The 14,416-nt window shown below is 36.7% G+C and overlaps 1 protein-coding gene and 1 pseudogene across 15 annotated transcripts in view; one reads left to right on the top strand and one right to left on the bottom strand.

The window, feature by feature from the left end:
- The window catches only part of USP40 (ubiquitin specific peptidase 40), an 80,650-nt gene that overhangs the window by 52,275 nt on the left and 13,959 nt on the right, over positions 1-14,416 (bottom strand). For all 15 annotated transcript variants that reach the window (XR_011487961.1, XR_002313938.2, XM_070468434.1 and 12 more), the window contains 3 exons: positions 12,724-12,852; positions 6,713-6,808; positions 5,113-5,220 (listed from right to left, as the gene is read on the bottom strand). Coding sequence is in view for 13 of the 15 variants with exons in the window: in XM_070468434.1 (XP_070324535.1) it covers positions 5,113-5,220; positions 6,713-6,808; positions 12,724-12,852 (333 nt within the window). In the remaining 2 variants the exon portion in view is untranslated. The remainder of the gene's footprint in view (positions 1-5,112; positions 5,221-6,712; positions 6,809-12,723; positions 12,853-14,416) is intronic.
- LOC139035378 (small nucleolar RNA SNORA11) lies at positions 3,077-3,168 on the top strand (annotated as a pseudogene).

Below are 14,416 nucleotides of genomic sequence, written 5' to 3'. Positions count from 1 at the left end.
TGTCCAACAAGTAATGAGTATATGGCATGCAAAGAAATAGGACAATGTGATTCATAATAAAGGGATGAGACAATCAATTCACAAGAGACAAAAAAGTGAATACAGACCCAGAAATTATTCAGATGTTTTAATAGTAGTTATTGAAATACATAAATTTATAAAAGGATGTACAGAGTAGGTTCAAATGTGGGATTTCAGCAAAGAAACGGGCATTTTAAATAAGACCTAAGTGAAAAATCTACAGTTGAATAAGACAATAACTGAAACAAAAAAATTCATTGGCTGGGCTTGACAGAAGACTGGATACAGCAGAAGACAGGTCAATGGATGGAAATTATCCAAACTGGAGCCAAGGGGGGAAAAAAAACCCACAAAACCCTACGAGAATATCTACGACCAGTGAGGAAATACTGAATAGTCCAATATATATGTAACTGTGGGTTTGGAAGAAGAGAGAGATAATAGAGCAGAAAAATAAATTGAAAATATAATGGCCAAAACTGAAGAAAGATTTCAAGCCTCAGATATAAGAAAACTTAGCAGATACAAAGCAAATAAACACAAAGAATGCCATACCAAGACACATTATTACTAAACTGCTAAAGACCAAAGATAAAGAGAAGATCTTAAAAGTAAACAGAAAAAAAAGACATGTTACATTTAAGTGACACCGACTTCTCAGCCAAAATAAAGGAAGCCAGAACATAATAAAATGACATTTTAAAGTGCCGGAAAAAACCAATAAAAACTATTAACCTAAAATTCTACATCCAGCAAGAATGTCATTTAAAAAAGTGAAAGCAAAATAAAAATATCAAACAAAAACTGAGAATATTTTTGCCTGCAGTTCTAGATGCCCAGAAAAACACTAAAGGAAGCTCTCTAGGCTGAAGAGAAAGGATATTAGATGTAAACTTGGACATGCAAGAGGGAACAATAAACACCAGAATGAGTAAAATAAAACATGATTTTTTCATTAATTTCTTTAAAAGTCACTTAAATGTTTAAAGGAAACACATACATACATACAAACACATGGTGCATTTACAAATAACGGTAAGATACAAGACAACAGCAGAAAAGGATGAGTAGTAAAATGGAATTATACTACTGTAAGCCTCTTACGTGGTACATGAAGTGTTACACTATTGGTTTGTAAATTACAATACTAACTTATGTATAGTGTAATCCCTAAGTTAAAAAATTAAAGAACTACAGCCAAAAAGTCAACAGAGGAGGCAAAAATAAAACATTAAAAATTACCTGATTAATTCAAAAGGCAAGAAAGAAAAAAAAGGGAACAAAGAATAGAGGAGGCAAATAAAAATAGAATGGCTAGATGACGAATTCAACAACTATACAAATTAATACATTAAAATTAAATGGACTGAACATTCTAATTAAAAGGGAGACTATCAAACTCTATTATTTGATAGAAAACAGATGAACAAAAGAAAAAAACAAATGCAAAGCTGTTTCTTTGAAAAGGTTAATAACCTTGATAAATCCCTAGCAAGACTGATGAAAAAGAAATTTAAAAAACACAATTACCAATATCAGAAATGAAATAGGGTCCTATAGATCCTACAGATCTTAAAAGGATAATATGGTAGTATTTCAAACAACCTTATGCTAACAAATTTGACACTTTAAGAGGTTAAACTCCTTAAAAATCAGTTTTCCAAAATCAACAAAAACCAACTTCATACTCTTTATTGTACAATAGACACACTTGCATTAGAAAGCTTGGTGCAAAGTAGGTAATAATACCAAACAAAGTAGATTTGAAGGCAAGGACCATGACTCGGACGGTCAAGAATCCACCTGCAATGCAGGAGACCTAGATTCAGTTCCTGGGTCAGGAAAATCCTCTGGAGAAGGCACGGGTTATCCACTCCGGTATTCTCGCCTGGAGAATCCCGCAGATAGAGGAGCCTGGCAGGCTGGGCTAGTCCATGGGTCACAAAAAGTCAGACACGACTGGGTGATGGAGCACAAATCAGCGCTAAGAAGGAAATTATGACTTAAAAGCATGTTTTATAAAACAACTGAGATGCCAACCCAAGAAGCTAGAAAAGGATGATTAAATTAAATCCCGGAGGTGAAAGGGAGGAAATAACTAAAAACAGAAATCAGTGAAGTTGAAAACAGATGAGTAGAAAATAAAGGTAAAAGTTGTTTTTTGAAAAGCTGTTTTATTAAAATTTGATAAGCCCTAAGGCAAGACTTATGAAAAAAAGCAAGCGAAAACAAATTACTAATTTCAGGAATGAAAATGAAGAACTTAAGGTCCTACAGACACTAAAAAAGATAATATGAGATATTCTGAACAACTTCATGCCAATAAATTTGACACCATATATAAAAGGACAAATTCTTTTAAAAATATAATTTTCTAAGACAATCCAAGAAGTAATAAAAATGTAACTCTACAAACAAATTAAAACTATAATATAAAACACTTCCCATAAAAACATTTCAGGTCTAACTAGCTTTATCAAACATTTAAGAAAGACATCATAATCTATTTCAGAAAGATTCTGAGAATTTTAATATAAAAAAGTGAGAATATAAAAAAGAATATAAAGAATATATAAGAATATATAAAAGTGAGAATATAAAAGAGTGAGAATATAAAAAATATAAAAGAATATAAAAAAGTGAGAATTTCCCAATTTGAGTCCTAACTCTGATAATAAAATCTGACAAAGATACTACAAAAAAGGAAGTTAAACACTCAGATCTCTCATAAACATAGGGACAAAATCCTTAATAAAATATGAGCCAAATATTAGCCATTTCCTTCTCCAGGAATCGAAGCTGGGTCTCCTGCATTGCAGGCAGATTCTTTACTGACTGAGCTACAAGGGAAGCCCAATATAAATAATAGAAATGCATAAAACTATGTCATGATTAAATGTGATTTATCCCAGAAATGTAAGATTTGCTTTAACATTGAAAAAAGTCAACAGAATTCACATTAACAGAGTAAAAGAAAAGAGCCATATGGTCACATCAATAAATGTCAACAAAGAACATTTGATAAACTCCAACCTCTATGCAAGATACAACTATCAGCTGCTTATAACACACCCAAAAGGAATCTGGGTTCACTGTGACAAGGGGCATAAAACTTGTGGCCTTCCTATGATCAAATACTCTACACGTGTCCTCTGCACTTCATGTGGCTGTTGGGCAGGACCAGTGGGACAAGGTTCAATATTGGAAGGAAAGTTGCATCATTTAGTGAACTTTGCTACTTAAGAGTCTGTCCAGCCCATGAATGCATGGGCCAAGAGTGGTCATAGAAATATAAAGGCTTTGAAAGAAAGAGAGATTTCAATTATTTATGCCATTCTGGAAAAGGCAAAACTATGAATACAATAAAAAGATTAGTGGTTGCTAGGAGTCTGGGAGTGAGGGGAGATGGAATACATAGAATACAATTTTTTAGTGCAGTGAAAATACTTTGTATGACCTTATAACAATGGATATGTCATTATACTTTTTTTTGTCAAACCCACAGAATGTAGTACTACTTACTTCATTAGAATGAATCCTAAGATGAATTGTGGACTTTGGTGATTATAACACATCAACAGAGTTCATCCTTGATTTAGGAAAAACAAGCTAACCAACCAACCACCCTGATGAATGATGTTGACAACATCTATGCATGTTGTGAGGAAGGGGAATATAGGAAATTTCTGTACCTTCTTATTAATTTTGTTGTAAAACTGCTCAATAAACTTATTATACAAATAAGTATACATGTTTTATACATATTGTTTACTGGACTGTGATGTAAAATATATTTTTTAGGTCAAAAAAGTTTGCAAGCCACTGTAGTTAAGTTATATTGGTAAATAAAAGCACAAATTAGCTTCAAAGGAAAAAAGAGATAAAACTACCAGTCAACTCTGAGTAAAAGCTAACTTCCTCAAACTTATGAAGAATATTTTTATTTAAAAACAAAACATTAAAGCCCCTGCAGAGCTGATAACATACTTAATAGTAAAATACTGAAACACTGATCCAATCGTTTCGATTGAAAACCTAAGACTGTCTATGAACTCAGGGTCAATAACTTCATTTATGAATTGTGGTCTAATTAAAAGATGAACTTAAACACAGACAGAAGCATATAAGCACCTTGCTTCTACAAGAAATAGCTCCAAATGTTTACTAAGTGTTTTGTTGCTTTGCTCGTTTTCAAATTTTTGTCTCAATTCTAGCATTACCAGCTTTTGCTCATCTTATGGACGAGGAAACCAGACTGCCAACTTTAGTAGAATTGTGTGTCAAAGAAAGAGCAAGTGAAATGTGGATGAATGCCAGAAGACATTTATATAAGTAAGATGATAAGCCTTAGAATAGGAACTTTGCATATACACAATGGAGTATTACTCAGCTATAAAAAGGAACGCATTTGAGTCAGTTCTAATGAGGTGGATAAAACTGGAGCCTATTATACAGAGTGAAGTAAGTCAGAAAGAGAACACCAATACTGTATATTAATGCATATATATGGAATTTAGAAGGACTGTAGGCAGCAAAAGAGACACAGATGTAAAGAACAGACTTTTGAACTCTGTGGGAGAAGGTGAGGGTGGGATGATTTGAGAGAACAACATTGAAATACGTATATTACCACATGTAAAATAGATGACCTGTGCAAGTTCAATGCCTGAAGCAGGTCACTCAAAGCTGGTGCTCTGGGACAACCCAGAGGGATGGAATGGGGAGAGATAGGGGAGGGGGGTTTAGGACAGGGGACACATGTGTACCCATTGCTGATGCATGTCGATGTATGGCAAAAACCACCACAATATTGTAGAGTCATTGTCCTCCAATTAAAATTAATTAATTAAAAAAAAAGAATATGAACTTGGTGACATTTTTTGCCGTTGTGATTAAAAGCCCATTCTCTATTCCTCTCTTTCTTGATTCTATGATAAATTACTAAGTCATTTAACTGAATTTTAACCATTAAGAAAAATACTAATTATATTTCTACCTAATTTAAATTTCCTTCTGCAAAGAAATTCATGTTGCCAAGATCACAATAAAATTTCTAGGGAATGGAACTTTCTAGAAGGATGTCATGAATACCTTTCGCAGTGGTCCATACTGTTTTCGGTACTTCTTATTCCAAGATATTCCTATCTTCTTCAAGAGTTTCTGGCCCAGCTGATCAACGGGAATTAGATTACTCTCCTCCTTATGAAAGAAAGAAAAGTCATTTAAAAAAATCTGATAAGATTTAAGTGCGATACTTATGAGTTCAAGGGACCAACAGGATTAATAAACAGGGCCTGTAATAACAAACAAGTAGGTGGATTAACCAAAAGTATTTAAAAATAAAAAGCTTTTAAAAATAGATTAAGCTTAAGTTTAGAAAACTTGAATTTTGCCACTTTCTATGTGGTAATGTTTAAACATTTCAAGAGCAATACCCAAAGAGTATTTAGAGATTTGGTAAATTTTTTATATTATGTGGGATTTTTAGAAGAAATACCTTCATGCAAAAAGACTACTGGTCTCTTATGAATGTTCTGAATTATAAACAATTTCTAAAAGGGGGTAAGAAATGACTATTTTGAGCTGAAATCTGTCCCCCTACCACAAAAATTCATAAGTTGAATTACTAACTCTCAAAATTTTAACTGATTATATTTGGATAGGGCAGTTAAAGAAATGACTAAGTTAAAATGAGGCCTTTAAGGGTGGGCCCTTATCCAATCTAGCATCCTTATAAGAAAGGAAATTTTGACACACAGAGACACCAGGGATGCACATGAACACAGGAAAAACCAAATGAGGACACAGCAAAAGCCAAACAGAGAAGCCTCAGAAGAAACCAAATCTGCAGACACCTTGATCTGGACTTCCAGCCTGAGAACTATGAGAAAGCAAATTTCTGTTAAGACACCAGTCTGTGGGATTTTATTATGTCAGCTCTAGCAGACTAATACAGTAGCCATAGACAATATTCAGCCTAGGTCCCTAGAAAGAAACTGAGAAAAAAATGTTCATTAAGAATGAATGAATAAATGAAAAGAGACTACCATCTTTACAACAGGGTAGGAGGCAACCGGAGAAGGAAATGGCAACCCACTCCAGTACTCTTGCCTGGAAAATCCCATGGACGGAGGAGCCTGGTAGGCTGCAGTCCATGGGGTCGCACAGTGTCGGACACGACTGAAGCGACTTAGCAGCAGGAGACAAACATTAAAAGTCATACACTTGAGGTGTTATCAGTACTGGGAATGAAAAAGGGGACATAACTTCAGGTCCTAAAGACATTAAAAGGATAATTTGGGAAAACAGTAAATTCCAAAGAAGTATATACAGTATATCCCAAGTCTATTTAAAGTAACAATAATAATAGCAATAATAATATCCCAAAAAATTGTGTAACCCAATCCTAACATATCTATACAAACACAAAAGAAATAAAATGCAAAGAATATATATCATAGTGCTAACAGTAACCAGACATTTGGTTTAAACTTATTTTCTTTATATACTTTCAATTTTTTCCCCTCAAAATTTCTACCATTCATAAGTATTTCTTTTATAATCAGAAAGCCTCTAATAAAAAGTTTTCAAGACAATTTCCCCCAAAAAGACTATGAATAATAACTATCACTTCTACCAACTAAGTCATATAGCTGATATATACATAAACACAAATATATATTCTTTCTACCTGTAGTAAGATTGCTTTTAGAATCATCAATGGATCATCAATCTCCTCTTTATTCTGAATATCTTCCAAATTCACATCTGGTTTACTTTTGTCCTCCTAAAGAAGGAAATAATAAAAAAAAGTTTCTATCACTAATCTCTTAAAAAGTAATTATCAAAACAGGAATGTTTGTGCCTCGGAGGTTTCAAGATGAAGAAATGATGTTAAAAACATCATATTAACTTGTATGTGCTTTGGAATCAGGCAGTCTGGCTTTGAATTTCAACTGTGGTTGAATAATCCTAGACAAATTACCTAATCTCTCTAGCATTTCTGTAAATTGGGACTGCGAGGTAAATAAAGCTTCTAGCACAGTGGTCCCCAATCTGGACACTCCCTCAGTCCCCTTCTTTCAGAGTTCCATTTAAGTTTCATTATGCAGGCTCGACTGATTGAATCATTGGCCCTTGGTGACCCATCACTGGTCCCTGGTGGCTCAGGGGTAAAAGAATCTGATTGCAACACAGGAGACATGAGTTCGATCCCTGGGTAGGAAGATCCACTGGAGGAGGGCATGCATCCTGTATTCTTGCCTGGGAAATACCATGGTCAGTGGAGCCTGTCAGGCTGCTGTCCGTGGGGTCGCAAAGAGTCAGACAAGACTGCAGCACTGAGCACACATGGCCAAACTCAGTCTCCAGCCCCTGGTCCCTCCCTGGTCAGGGGAGGGGGCTGAAGGTTCTAACCCTCTAACCATGCGACTGGTTCCTCTGGTGACCAGCCCTCACCCTGCAGGTAACTTCATTAGCACAAACTCAGGTATGGTTGAAAGGGGGTCATTATGAAAAAGAAAAGACATCCTTATCATTGGGGAAATCTCAAGGACCTCTAAGCCAGGAATCCAGGACAAAGATCAAATATATATATTTCTATTATACCACAAAAACAGATCCCAGCAAAAAGCTAGAAACCTAAAAGGGCTATGCTCTAAATATAAGCATGATCTACAAACAAACCCCTCTCCTCAACAAAGGACAATGAGAAACTTCCTTGATACTAGATGAAGGTGGAAATACACTCCCTCTAAAAATCTATAATCACAATAGGTCCTCATGTGAGCTTGTGGCCCAAATTCATACTAGTTGCATGGCTCTAAAACACAGATCTTATCTTCAAGGTGTTAAAGCTTGGAGGTGATGACAGGCATGCGGTAGAGACAGACACACATCTTTCATGGAAGGTACTTTTAACTCAGGCTTTCAATCACTCCTAAACTGTGTTCTTAAAAAAAAGTCAACCAAGTCTACAGCCTAAAATAACAAAATCACAAGGAAACACATAGAGTCAGCAGATATCCAAAGACCCACAGTTTTCAGATACTGCAATTTTCAGGTAGAGAATAATAACATAGTGTGTTTAAGATGTTTAAAGACATTCACAGGCTTCCCAGGTGGCCCCAGTGGTAAAGAAACTGCCTGCCAATGTAGGAGACCTAAGAGACGTAGGTTCAATTCCTGGGTTGGGAAGATCCCTTGGAGAAGGAAATGGCAAACCCCTCCAGTATTCTTGCCTGGAGAATCCCATGGACAGAGGAGCCTGGCGGGCTACAGTCCATGGGGTTGCACAGAGTTGGACACAACTGAAATGACTAGCATGCAAAGACATTCATGGCTAAGAAACAAGAGATTTAAAATGGTAGGAGGGGAGAGGTAGGCTGGCATCTCCCAGATGTGACACTGGTGCAGGGGGCATGTGGCCTGGACAGAGTTCTCCTGCACTCTGCCAGCGTCCAACCTTGGTCTTGTGAGGACAGGCTGGTTCTGCAAGCACCAGTCCCAGGGCTGAACTGTGAGAGTTACTGAAAAGCCTTTGTCCCACATCCTCATATGTTCAAAGTGATATAAACCATCAAAGAAACGAAAGCTCCCCCACCCCCGGCTTTGGAAGGCGTAAGTCAGGCTCCTCTTAATAGCCAGATCTAGGGCCACATTCTGAATAATTAATGACCTCCATGCAAGAGGGAAGAGCTCATCTTCTAGCTGGGCTGAGAGAGACTGAAATTTTGGCTTTCACCCAAGGAACATTATGTGAGACAGGTCATTTAAAGTTGTTCCTTCAAATGGCACCTAGCAGGGAAACTTGCAAGGGAAGAAGAAATCACCAAAATGAAAGCAGAAAAACCAATACCTGCTTGTGCTTACAGTATTTGGAGTCCTTTGTCTCTAGGCGTAAGAGCGCTCTCAGGATAATGGTTAATAAACAGACAAGCAGTGTCCAGCAGGTATACCTACTGAAGCTGAAACTCTTAAAGCGCGCATCGTTATTCGAATACCATAAGCTCTAGATAAAAAGTTAGTGATTCTTAAATAGTGGAATAATAATAATAATAATAAAAGATAGACGTGATGCTTCACAGAAGCCATGAATAAGGAAATATACAAGCAGAGACAGAAAGCAATGTTCTGATTGTTCTTTAAGTTTCAGGAAGACCCTGCTAAAGTACCAGAGCTTTAGAAGAGAAGCACTGTAGAGAGCTACACCAAGTAAAAGCATGCCTACCTGCCCTTTTGAGTCATATAATGGAACTGAGAGAAGAGCTTGATGCTGTTAATCATTTCCGAAGAAATGAACACAGAATTGTTGAGATGTCCAAGGAAGAACAACTCAAAAGGAAGATATGGAAGAATCACTCCTTTTGAGCTACCTCACCGCACAGTGTAAAGCTACCTCTGTGTGTGATGTCAATGATAAACTTAAAAAGGAAACTGGAAATAAATACTTCATGCATCAAAAGACTGACAATAAATCCCACCTCCTAGAGAAGCGCCTGAAATCCGACACTGGCTGAGCAAGACTGAGGAGGGCCTGCGGCCAGCATGGAGGACAGTAGAGACACAGCCCTGAGGCAGAAGCAGAACTGCATGGAAGGCAGGAGCACTTGCTAAGGCTGAAGAGAGACAGGGCAACATGGGAAACAGGCTACCACAGAAGCATAAGTGGAAGGAAAAAAACAGGAACTACAGTGGACGAGGCAAAGAGAAAAGAAAATAAACTATATAATAACTATTTATGAGACCTGTTCACAAGCTTCTATGAGGCTCTAATAAAAGGTTCAAATTCATCTTTTAGAGAGAATGAAATAAAGTTAATATAATTGTTTGAAAGTGGGAGCGGCGGTGGGGGGAGAACAGCTGCTTGGAGAGAAAGATTCACTTATCATAGGGCCTGAAAGACAGTGGTGTGAAGGAAGGTAACAGGATAAGAATCAGAAACTAAGGGTGGAACATGGAGGGCAGAACTAGACCAGAGGAGGTAAGATGTGCGTCACTCTATCTGACTGAAATGTGCCCAACAAGCTAGTGTCTTGGCAAATAGGCACAAGCACTTGAGAGATGCTTGTATGGCTTCCTAGAACCCAAAACTGGATAAACCCAGTTCTAGAAACAAAAGAAATAGGAGGTTAAGGATAGGAAAGAGTGAAACAAAACTGTCTTTTTCAAAAAGCAAGATGGTTGATTATAAAGTCAACATACTAAAAAGATAACTGTATTTCAATATACCAGACACAAGCAGTCCAAAAACTACACAGAATAGACACAGTACCACAGAACATCTCCCTGGTCAATATTTTCCCAACAGAACAGTTAGATTTTAAATATCCAAACTTCACAAAGCACAATTATCTCTCAGTACATTCTATGTATAAGCGACAGAGCACCAGGAACACAGGGAGATGTTCTGAAAAGCAAAGTGAGTGCCAGCAAAGGGAACACGCGTTTGTCAGTACTGCTAGCACTCAGGGGGCTTCCCAGGTGCTTCAGCCGTGAAGAGTCCACCTGCCAGTGCAGGACACGCAGGAGACCCAGGTTTGATCGCTGGGTCAAGAAGAGCCCCTGGAGGAGGAAACTGCAGCCCATTCCAGTATTCTTGCCCCCAAAATTCCACAGACAGAGGAGCCTGGCTACAATCTATGGGGTTGCAAAGAGTCGGACACGACTAAGCACATACACATGCATGCACAGCACTCAGAGAAGCTGTTACCGCAAGTGGAGCAATTATTCATTCATCATAATGTTAACTGTTTGACAATCAGGAAGGTATGTTTGAAGTATGCCACATCCTAACATGATGGGTTAGAACTTATATATTGGTGTTTTAGTTACATTTTAGGAAACTGATTCAGGGTTTGGGGCTAGCATGTAATATATTACAATTTTTTCCACTGCAAATAGCTGGAACTGGACTCTCAATGAGTGCTTTATTTTCTAAAGAAAATTATAAAACTTTTTTTAGACGACACTAAAGAAGCTCTAAAAACCAAAAACATATGTCTTATTTACACATGTAGATTCAAAACCCTACTACTTTTATGTGTACATATGTGTGAGAATATTGACAAGGTAACTCTAGAAATGTTCAGAAAAGCATAAAAACCAAAACACTCCTGAAGAATACCACCACAGAGAGACTTTCCCTACCAGATAACAAGACTTACTAATACAGCTACAGAAATCAACAGTGTAGCATTTGCCTAGGAATAGAAAAAAAGGAACAGCAACAACAACAACAACAGAATACAGAGCCCCAATATGGACTAAAATAAAAATAACAAATAATATAACAAAAAAGAAAAAAAAATAGAACTGGCACTGTAGATTGGTGGGGAAAGAATGGAATATTAAATAAATGGTACTGGGAAACTGGGTTCCCAAACAGAATAAACATCATGCCATTCACAGCAAAGCATTTCAGGAAGACTGAAGTCTCATTTATAAAACACAAAGATGACAATATAGAAGGACTATCTTTGTTTGGTGCCATGAAAGACAAAGAAAGCTGAGGAATGGTTATTGATGGCTTCCTTGGTGGCTCAGATGGTAAAGAACCTGCCTGCTAATGCAGGAGATGCAAGAGACACAGCGTTTGATCCCTGGGTCGGGAAGACCCCCTGGAGAAGGAAATGGCAACCCTTCCAGTATTCTTGCCTGGAAAATCCCATGGGCAGAGGAGCCTGGCAGGCTACAGTCCATGAGGTTGCAAAGAGTCGGACATGACTGAGCACCTAACACTTTCACTTTTCAAGACATGGTAACTAAATATAATGCATGTTTCTGAACTTGACACTACAGTGGGAAGGAACTGCTATAAAGGATTTGGATGAAACAGGTTAAATCTGAATATAAAATATGTACTAGATAATAGCCAGAAAGATAAAGACCATTACAGTATACTAACACATATATATGGAATTTAGAAAGATGCTAACGATAACCCTATATGCAAAACAGAAAAAGAGACTCAGATGTATAGAACAGACTTGTGGACTCTGTGGGAGAAGGCGAGGGTGGGATGTTCCAAGAGAACAGCATCGAAACATGTATATTATCTAGGGTGAAACAGATCACCAGCCCAGGTTGGATGCATGAGACAAGTGCTCAGGCCTGGTGCACTGGGAAGACCCAGAGGGAACGGGTGGAGAGGGAGGTGGGAGGGGGGACCGGGATGGGGAATACATGTAAATCCATGGCTGATTCATTTCAATGTATGACAAAAATCACTGCAATGCTGTAAAGTAATTAGCTTCCAACTAATAAAAATAAATGGAAAAAAAATATGTACTAGATAATAAATAGTATTGTATCAGTGTTAAAGTTCTTGATTTTGATCTACGGTTATGTAAGACAATGTCCTGGTTCTCTGGAGATAAACACTGAGGAGATTAGGGGTAAAGAGGCCCATGAAACTTCAAGTGGTTCAGCACTAATAATGATAATGTTAACTCTGCGTGTGTGTGTGTGTCTGTACACAGAGGATGGGCTTGCAGAAATGTGGCAAAATGTTAACAACTGGAGAACCTAGGTGAAGAGCAAACAGGAGGTGTTTAAAAAATTTAAACTTCTATATGTATTAACTTTTAATGCCTTTAAGAGTTTTCTACAGTGAACATATAATAAATGACCAAAAAATAGCCTCACCAAAACAAGGCTAGAAAACAGTTGCAAAGATACTCTTAAACTAATTTCTATACTTACTTGAAACTGCCAGTTTCCCAGATGATCGACATCTTTAATGTACACGTGATAATGTCCTCCATAGCAACCACCTTTGTGTATAATAACTGAGAAGAGGTCATACATATATTCCAAGTCATCTAATTCACTCTACAAGAAAGAACATAAACATTGTTATAGTCTACATAAGACAGAAAGATATATAATGGAAGAGGAAAGAAGAATTTCAACTATTAAATAAGAAACATCACTGGTTAGTATTATTATTTAGGGTAAATAAACATAAATTTGAATAACCAGTTTTAAATTTTGAAATACGTAATTCTTTGACTGAAAACACCAGTCATACTACACCAACCAAATTCTGCCTGAGTTAAACATAAAAACGTATATTCAATCAAGATGCTATTTTTATGTACTTTGGCTAAAATCATGGAAGTCCACATTATAACACAACACATACTACCCTATCAGTGAGTAAGAGAGTATTTTAGCAAGAGAAAATCGTCTCATATTAAACCTATTACACTGGTTTATAAAGGAGTTCTTCAGCAGCTGAATACATTTTAACGAGATTGTCATGTGCCTCAAAGTCAGAGCTATAGCTACTATGCATATCTATTACCCCTCCAGACACTTCAGTCCTCTGCATAAAACAGGAATTTAGCAATTATGAATACTAGCTGGTTTTGTTAGAGGCAGTTTAGTGGAATGAAAAGTTTTTTTTTCAGTTATCAAATCTGTGATCTATTTTCTCTTTAAGTAATGTGTTCTATAACTGTATAATTATAAACACCTATATGTGCGTGCTCAGTCGCGTCTGACTGTGTGACCCCATGGACTGGAGCCCACCAGGCTTGTCTGTCCATGGAATTTTCCAAGCAAGAATACTGAAGTGGGGTTATCATTTCCTACTTCAGGTATGAACACCTACATGGGCATTAAAAAGTAAAACCTACTTTAGGTTTAAAGATATCTGGCATATGTGATGCTACTTAAGGAAGTGTCAATTATTTAAGGAACTCATTTTCTTAAATTATACTTTTTAAGTGAGCAGCATTTTTTAAATGTCATTTTTCAAATGTCTGATTCAGGCAAAAACCAAGAGAGATGTAAACAAAGATGATAATGATATTCATTAATATAGAAATCAAAAAGCAAAATTACTGTGAATTTCTTAGATGCTCAATGTCTTGCTTTTTTCAGCTGTTATTTCAACATATGTTAAAATCATGTAACAAACTACTTTTTGTAAAAGGACGAAAATTTTTCTATATGAGATAATGGAAGTTAACTAAACCTACTGTGGTAATCGTTTCATATTATATGTAAACCAAGCCATCATTTTATATACATTAAACTTACACAAGTGATGTGGGTCAATTATTTCTCAATAACACTGAGACAGGGAGAAATAACTCAATTATTTCAAAAAGAATTTTTTTTTTTTTCAGGCAGCAATAGGAGCAGGGAAAAGTACCCTGGAAAACCTGTTTATTCCATGTATGCTGGTAACAGGCTCAGAGCCAATACATTAGAACCTTTCAATGCAAATTAGTATAATTATAAAACCCAAAAGCTCAGTAACTAGGCTGAGGAAGGTCCACCTGAATTTAAAATCCCATTTAGAAAAAGATTACTTTGATACACAGAAATTCTATAGCTGGCTAATTAATGTTCTGGTCTCAAACACATAAAGAATGGTTTTTAATAA

Source organism: Odocoileus virginianus, chromosome 5 (genome assembly GCF_023699985.2).
Source record: "Odocoileus virginianus isolate 20LAN1187 ecotype Illinois chromosome 5, Ovbor_1.2, whole genome shotgun sequence".
Classification (NCBI taxonomy): domain Eukaryota; kingdom Metazoa; phylum Chordata; class Mammalia; order Artiodactyla; family Cervidae; genus Odocoileus; species Odocoileus virginianus.
The sequence above is the reverse complement of the archived record's forward strand: the minus strand, read 5'-3'. Positions and strand labels throughout refer to the sequence as shown.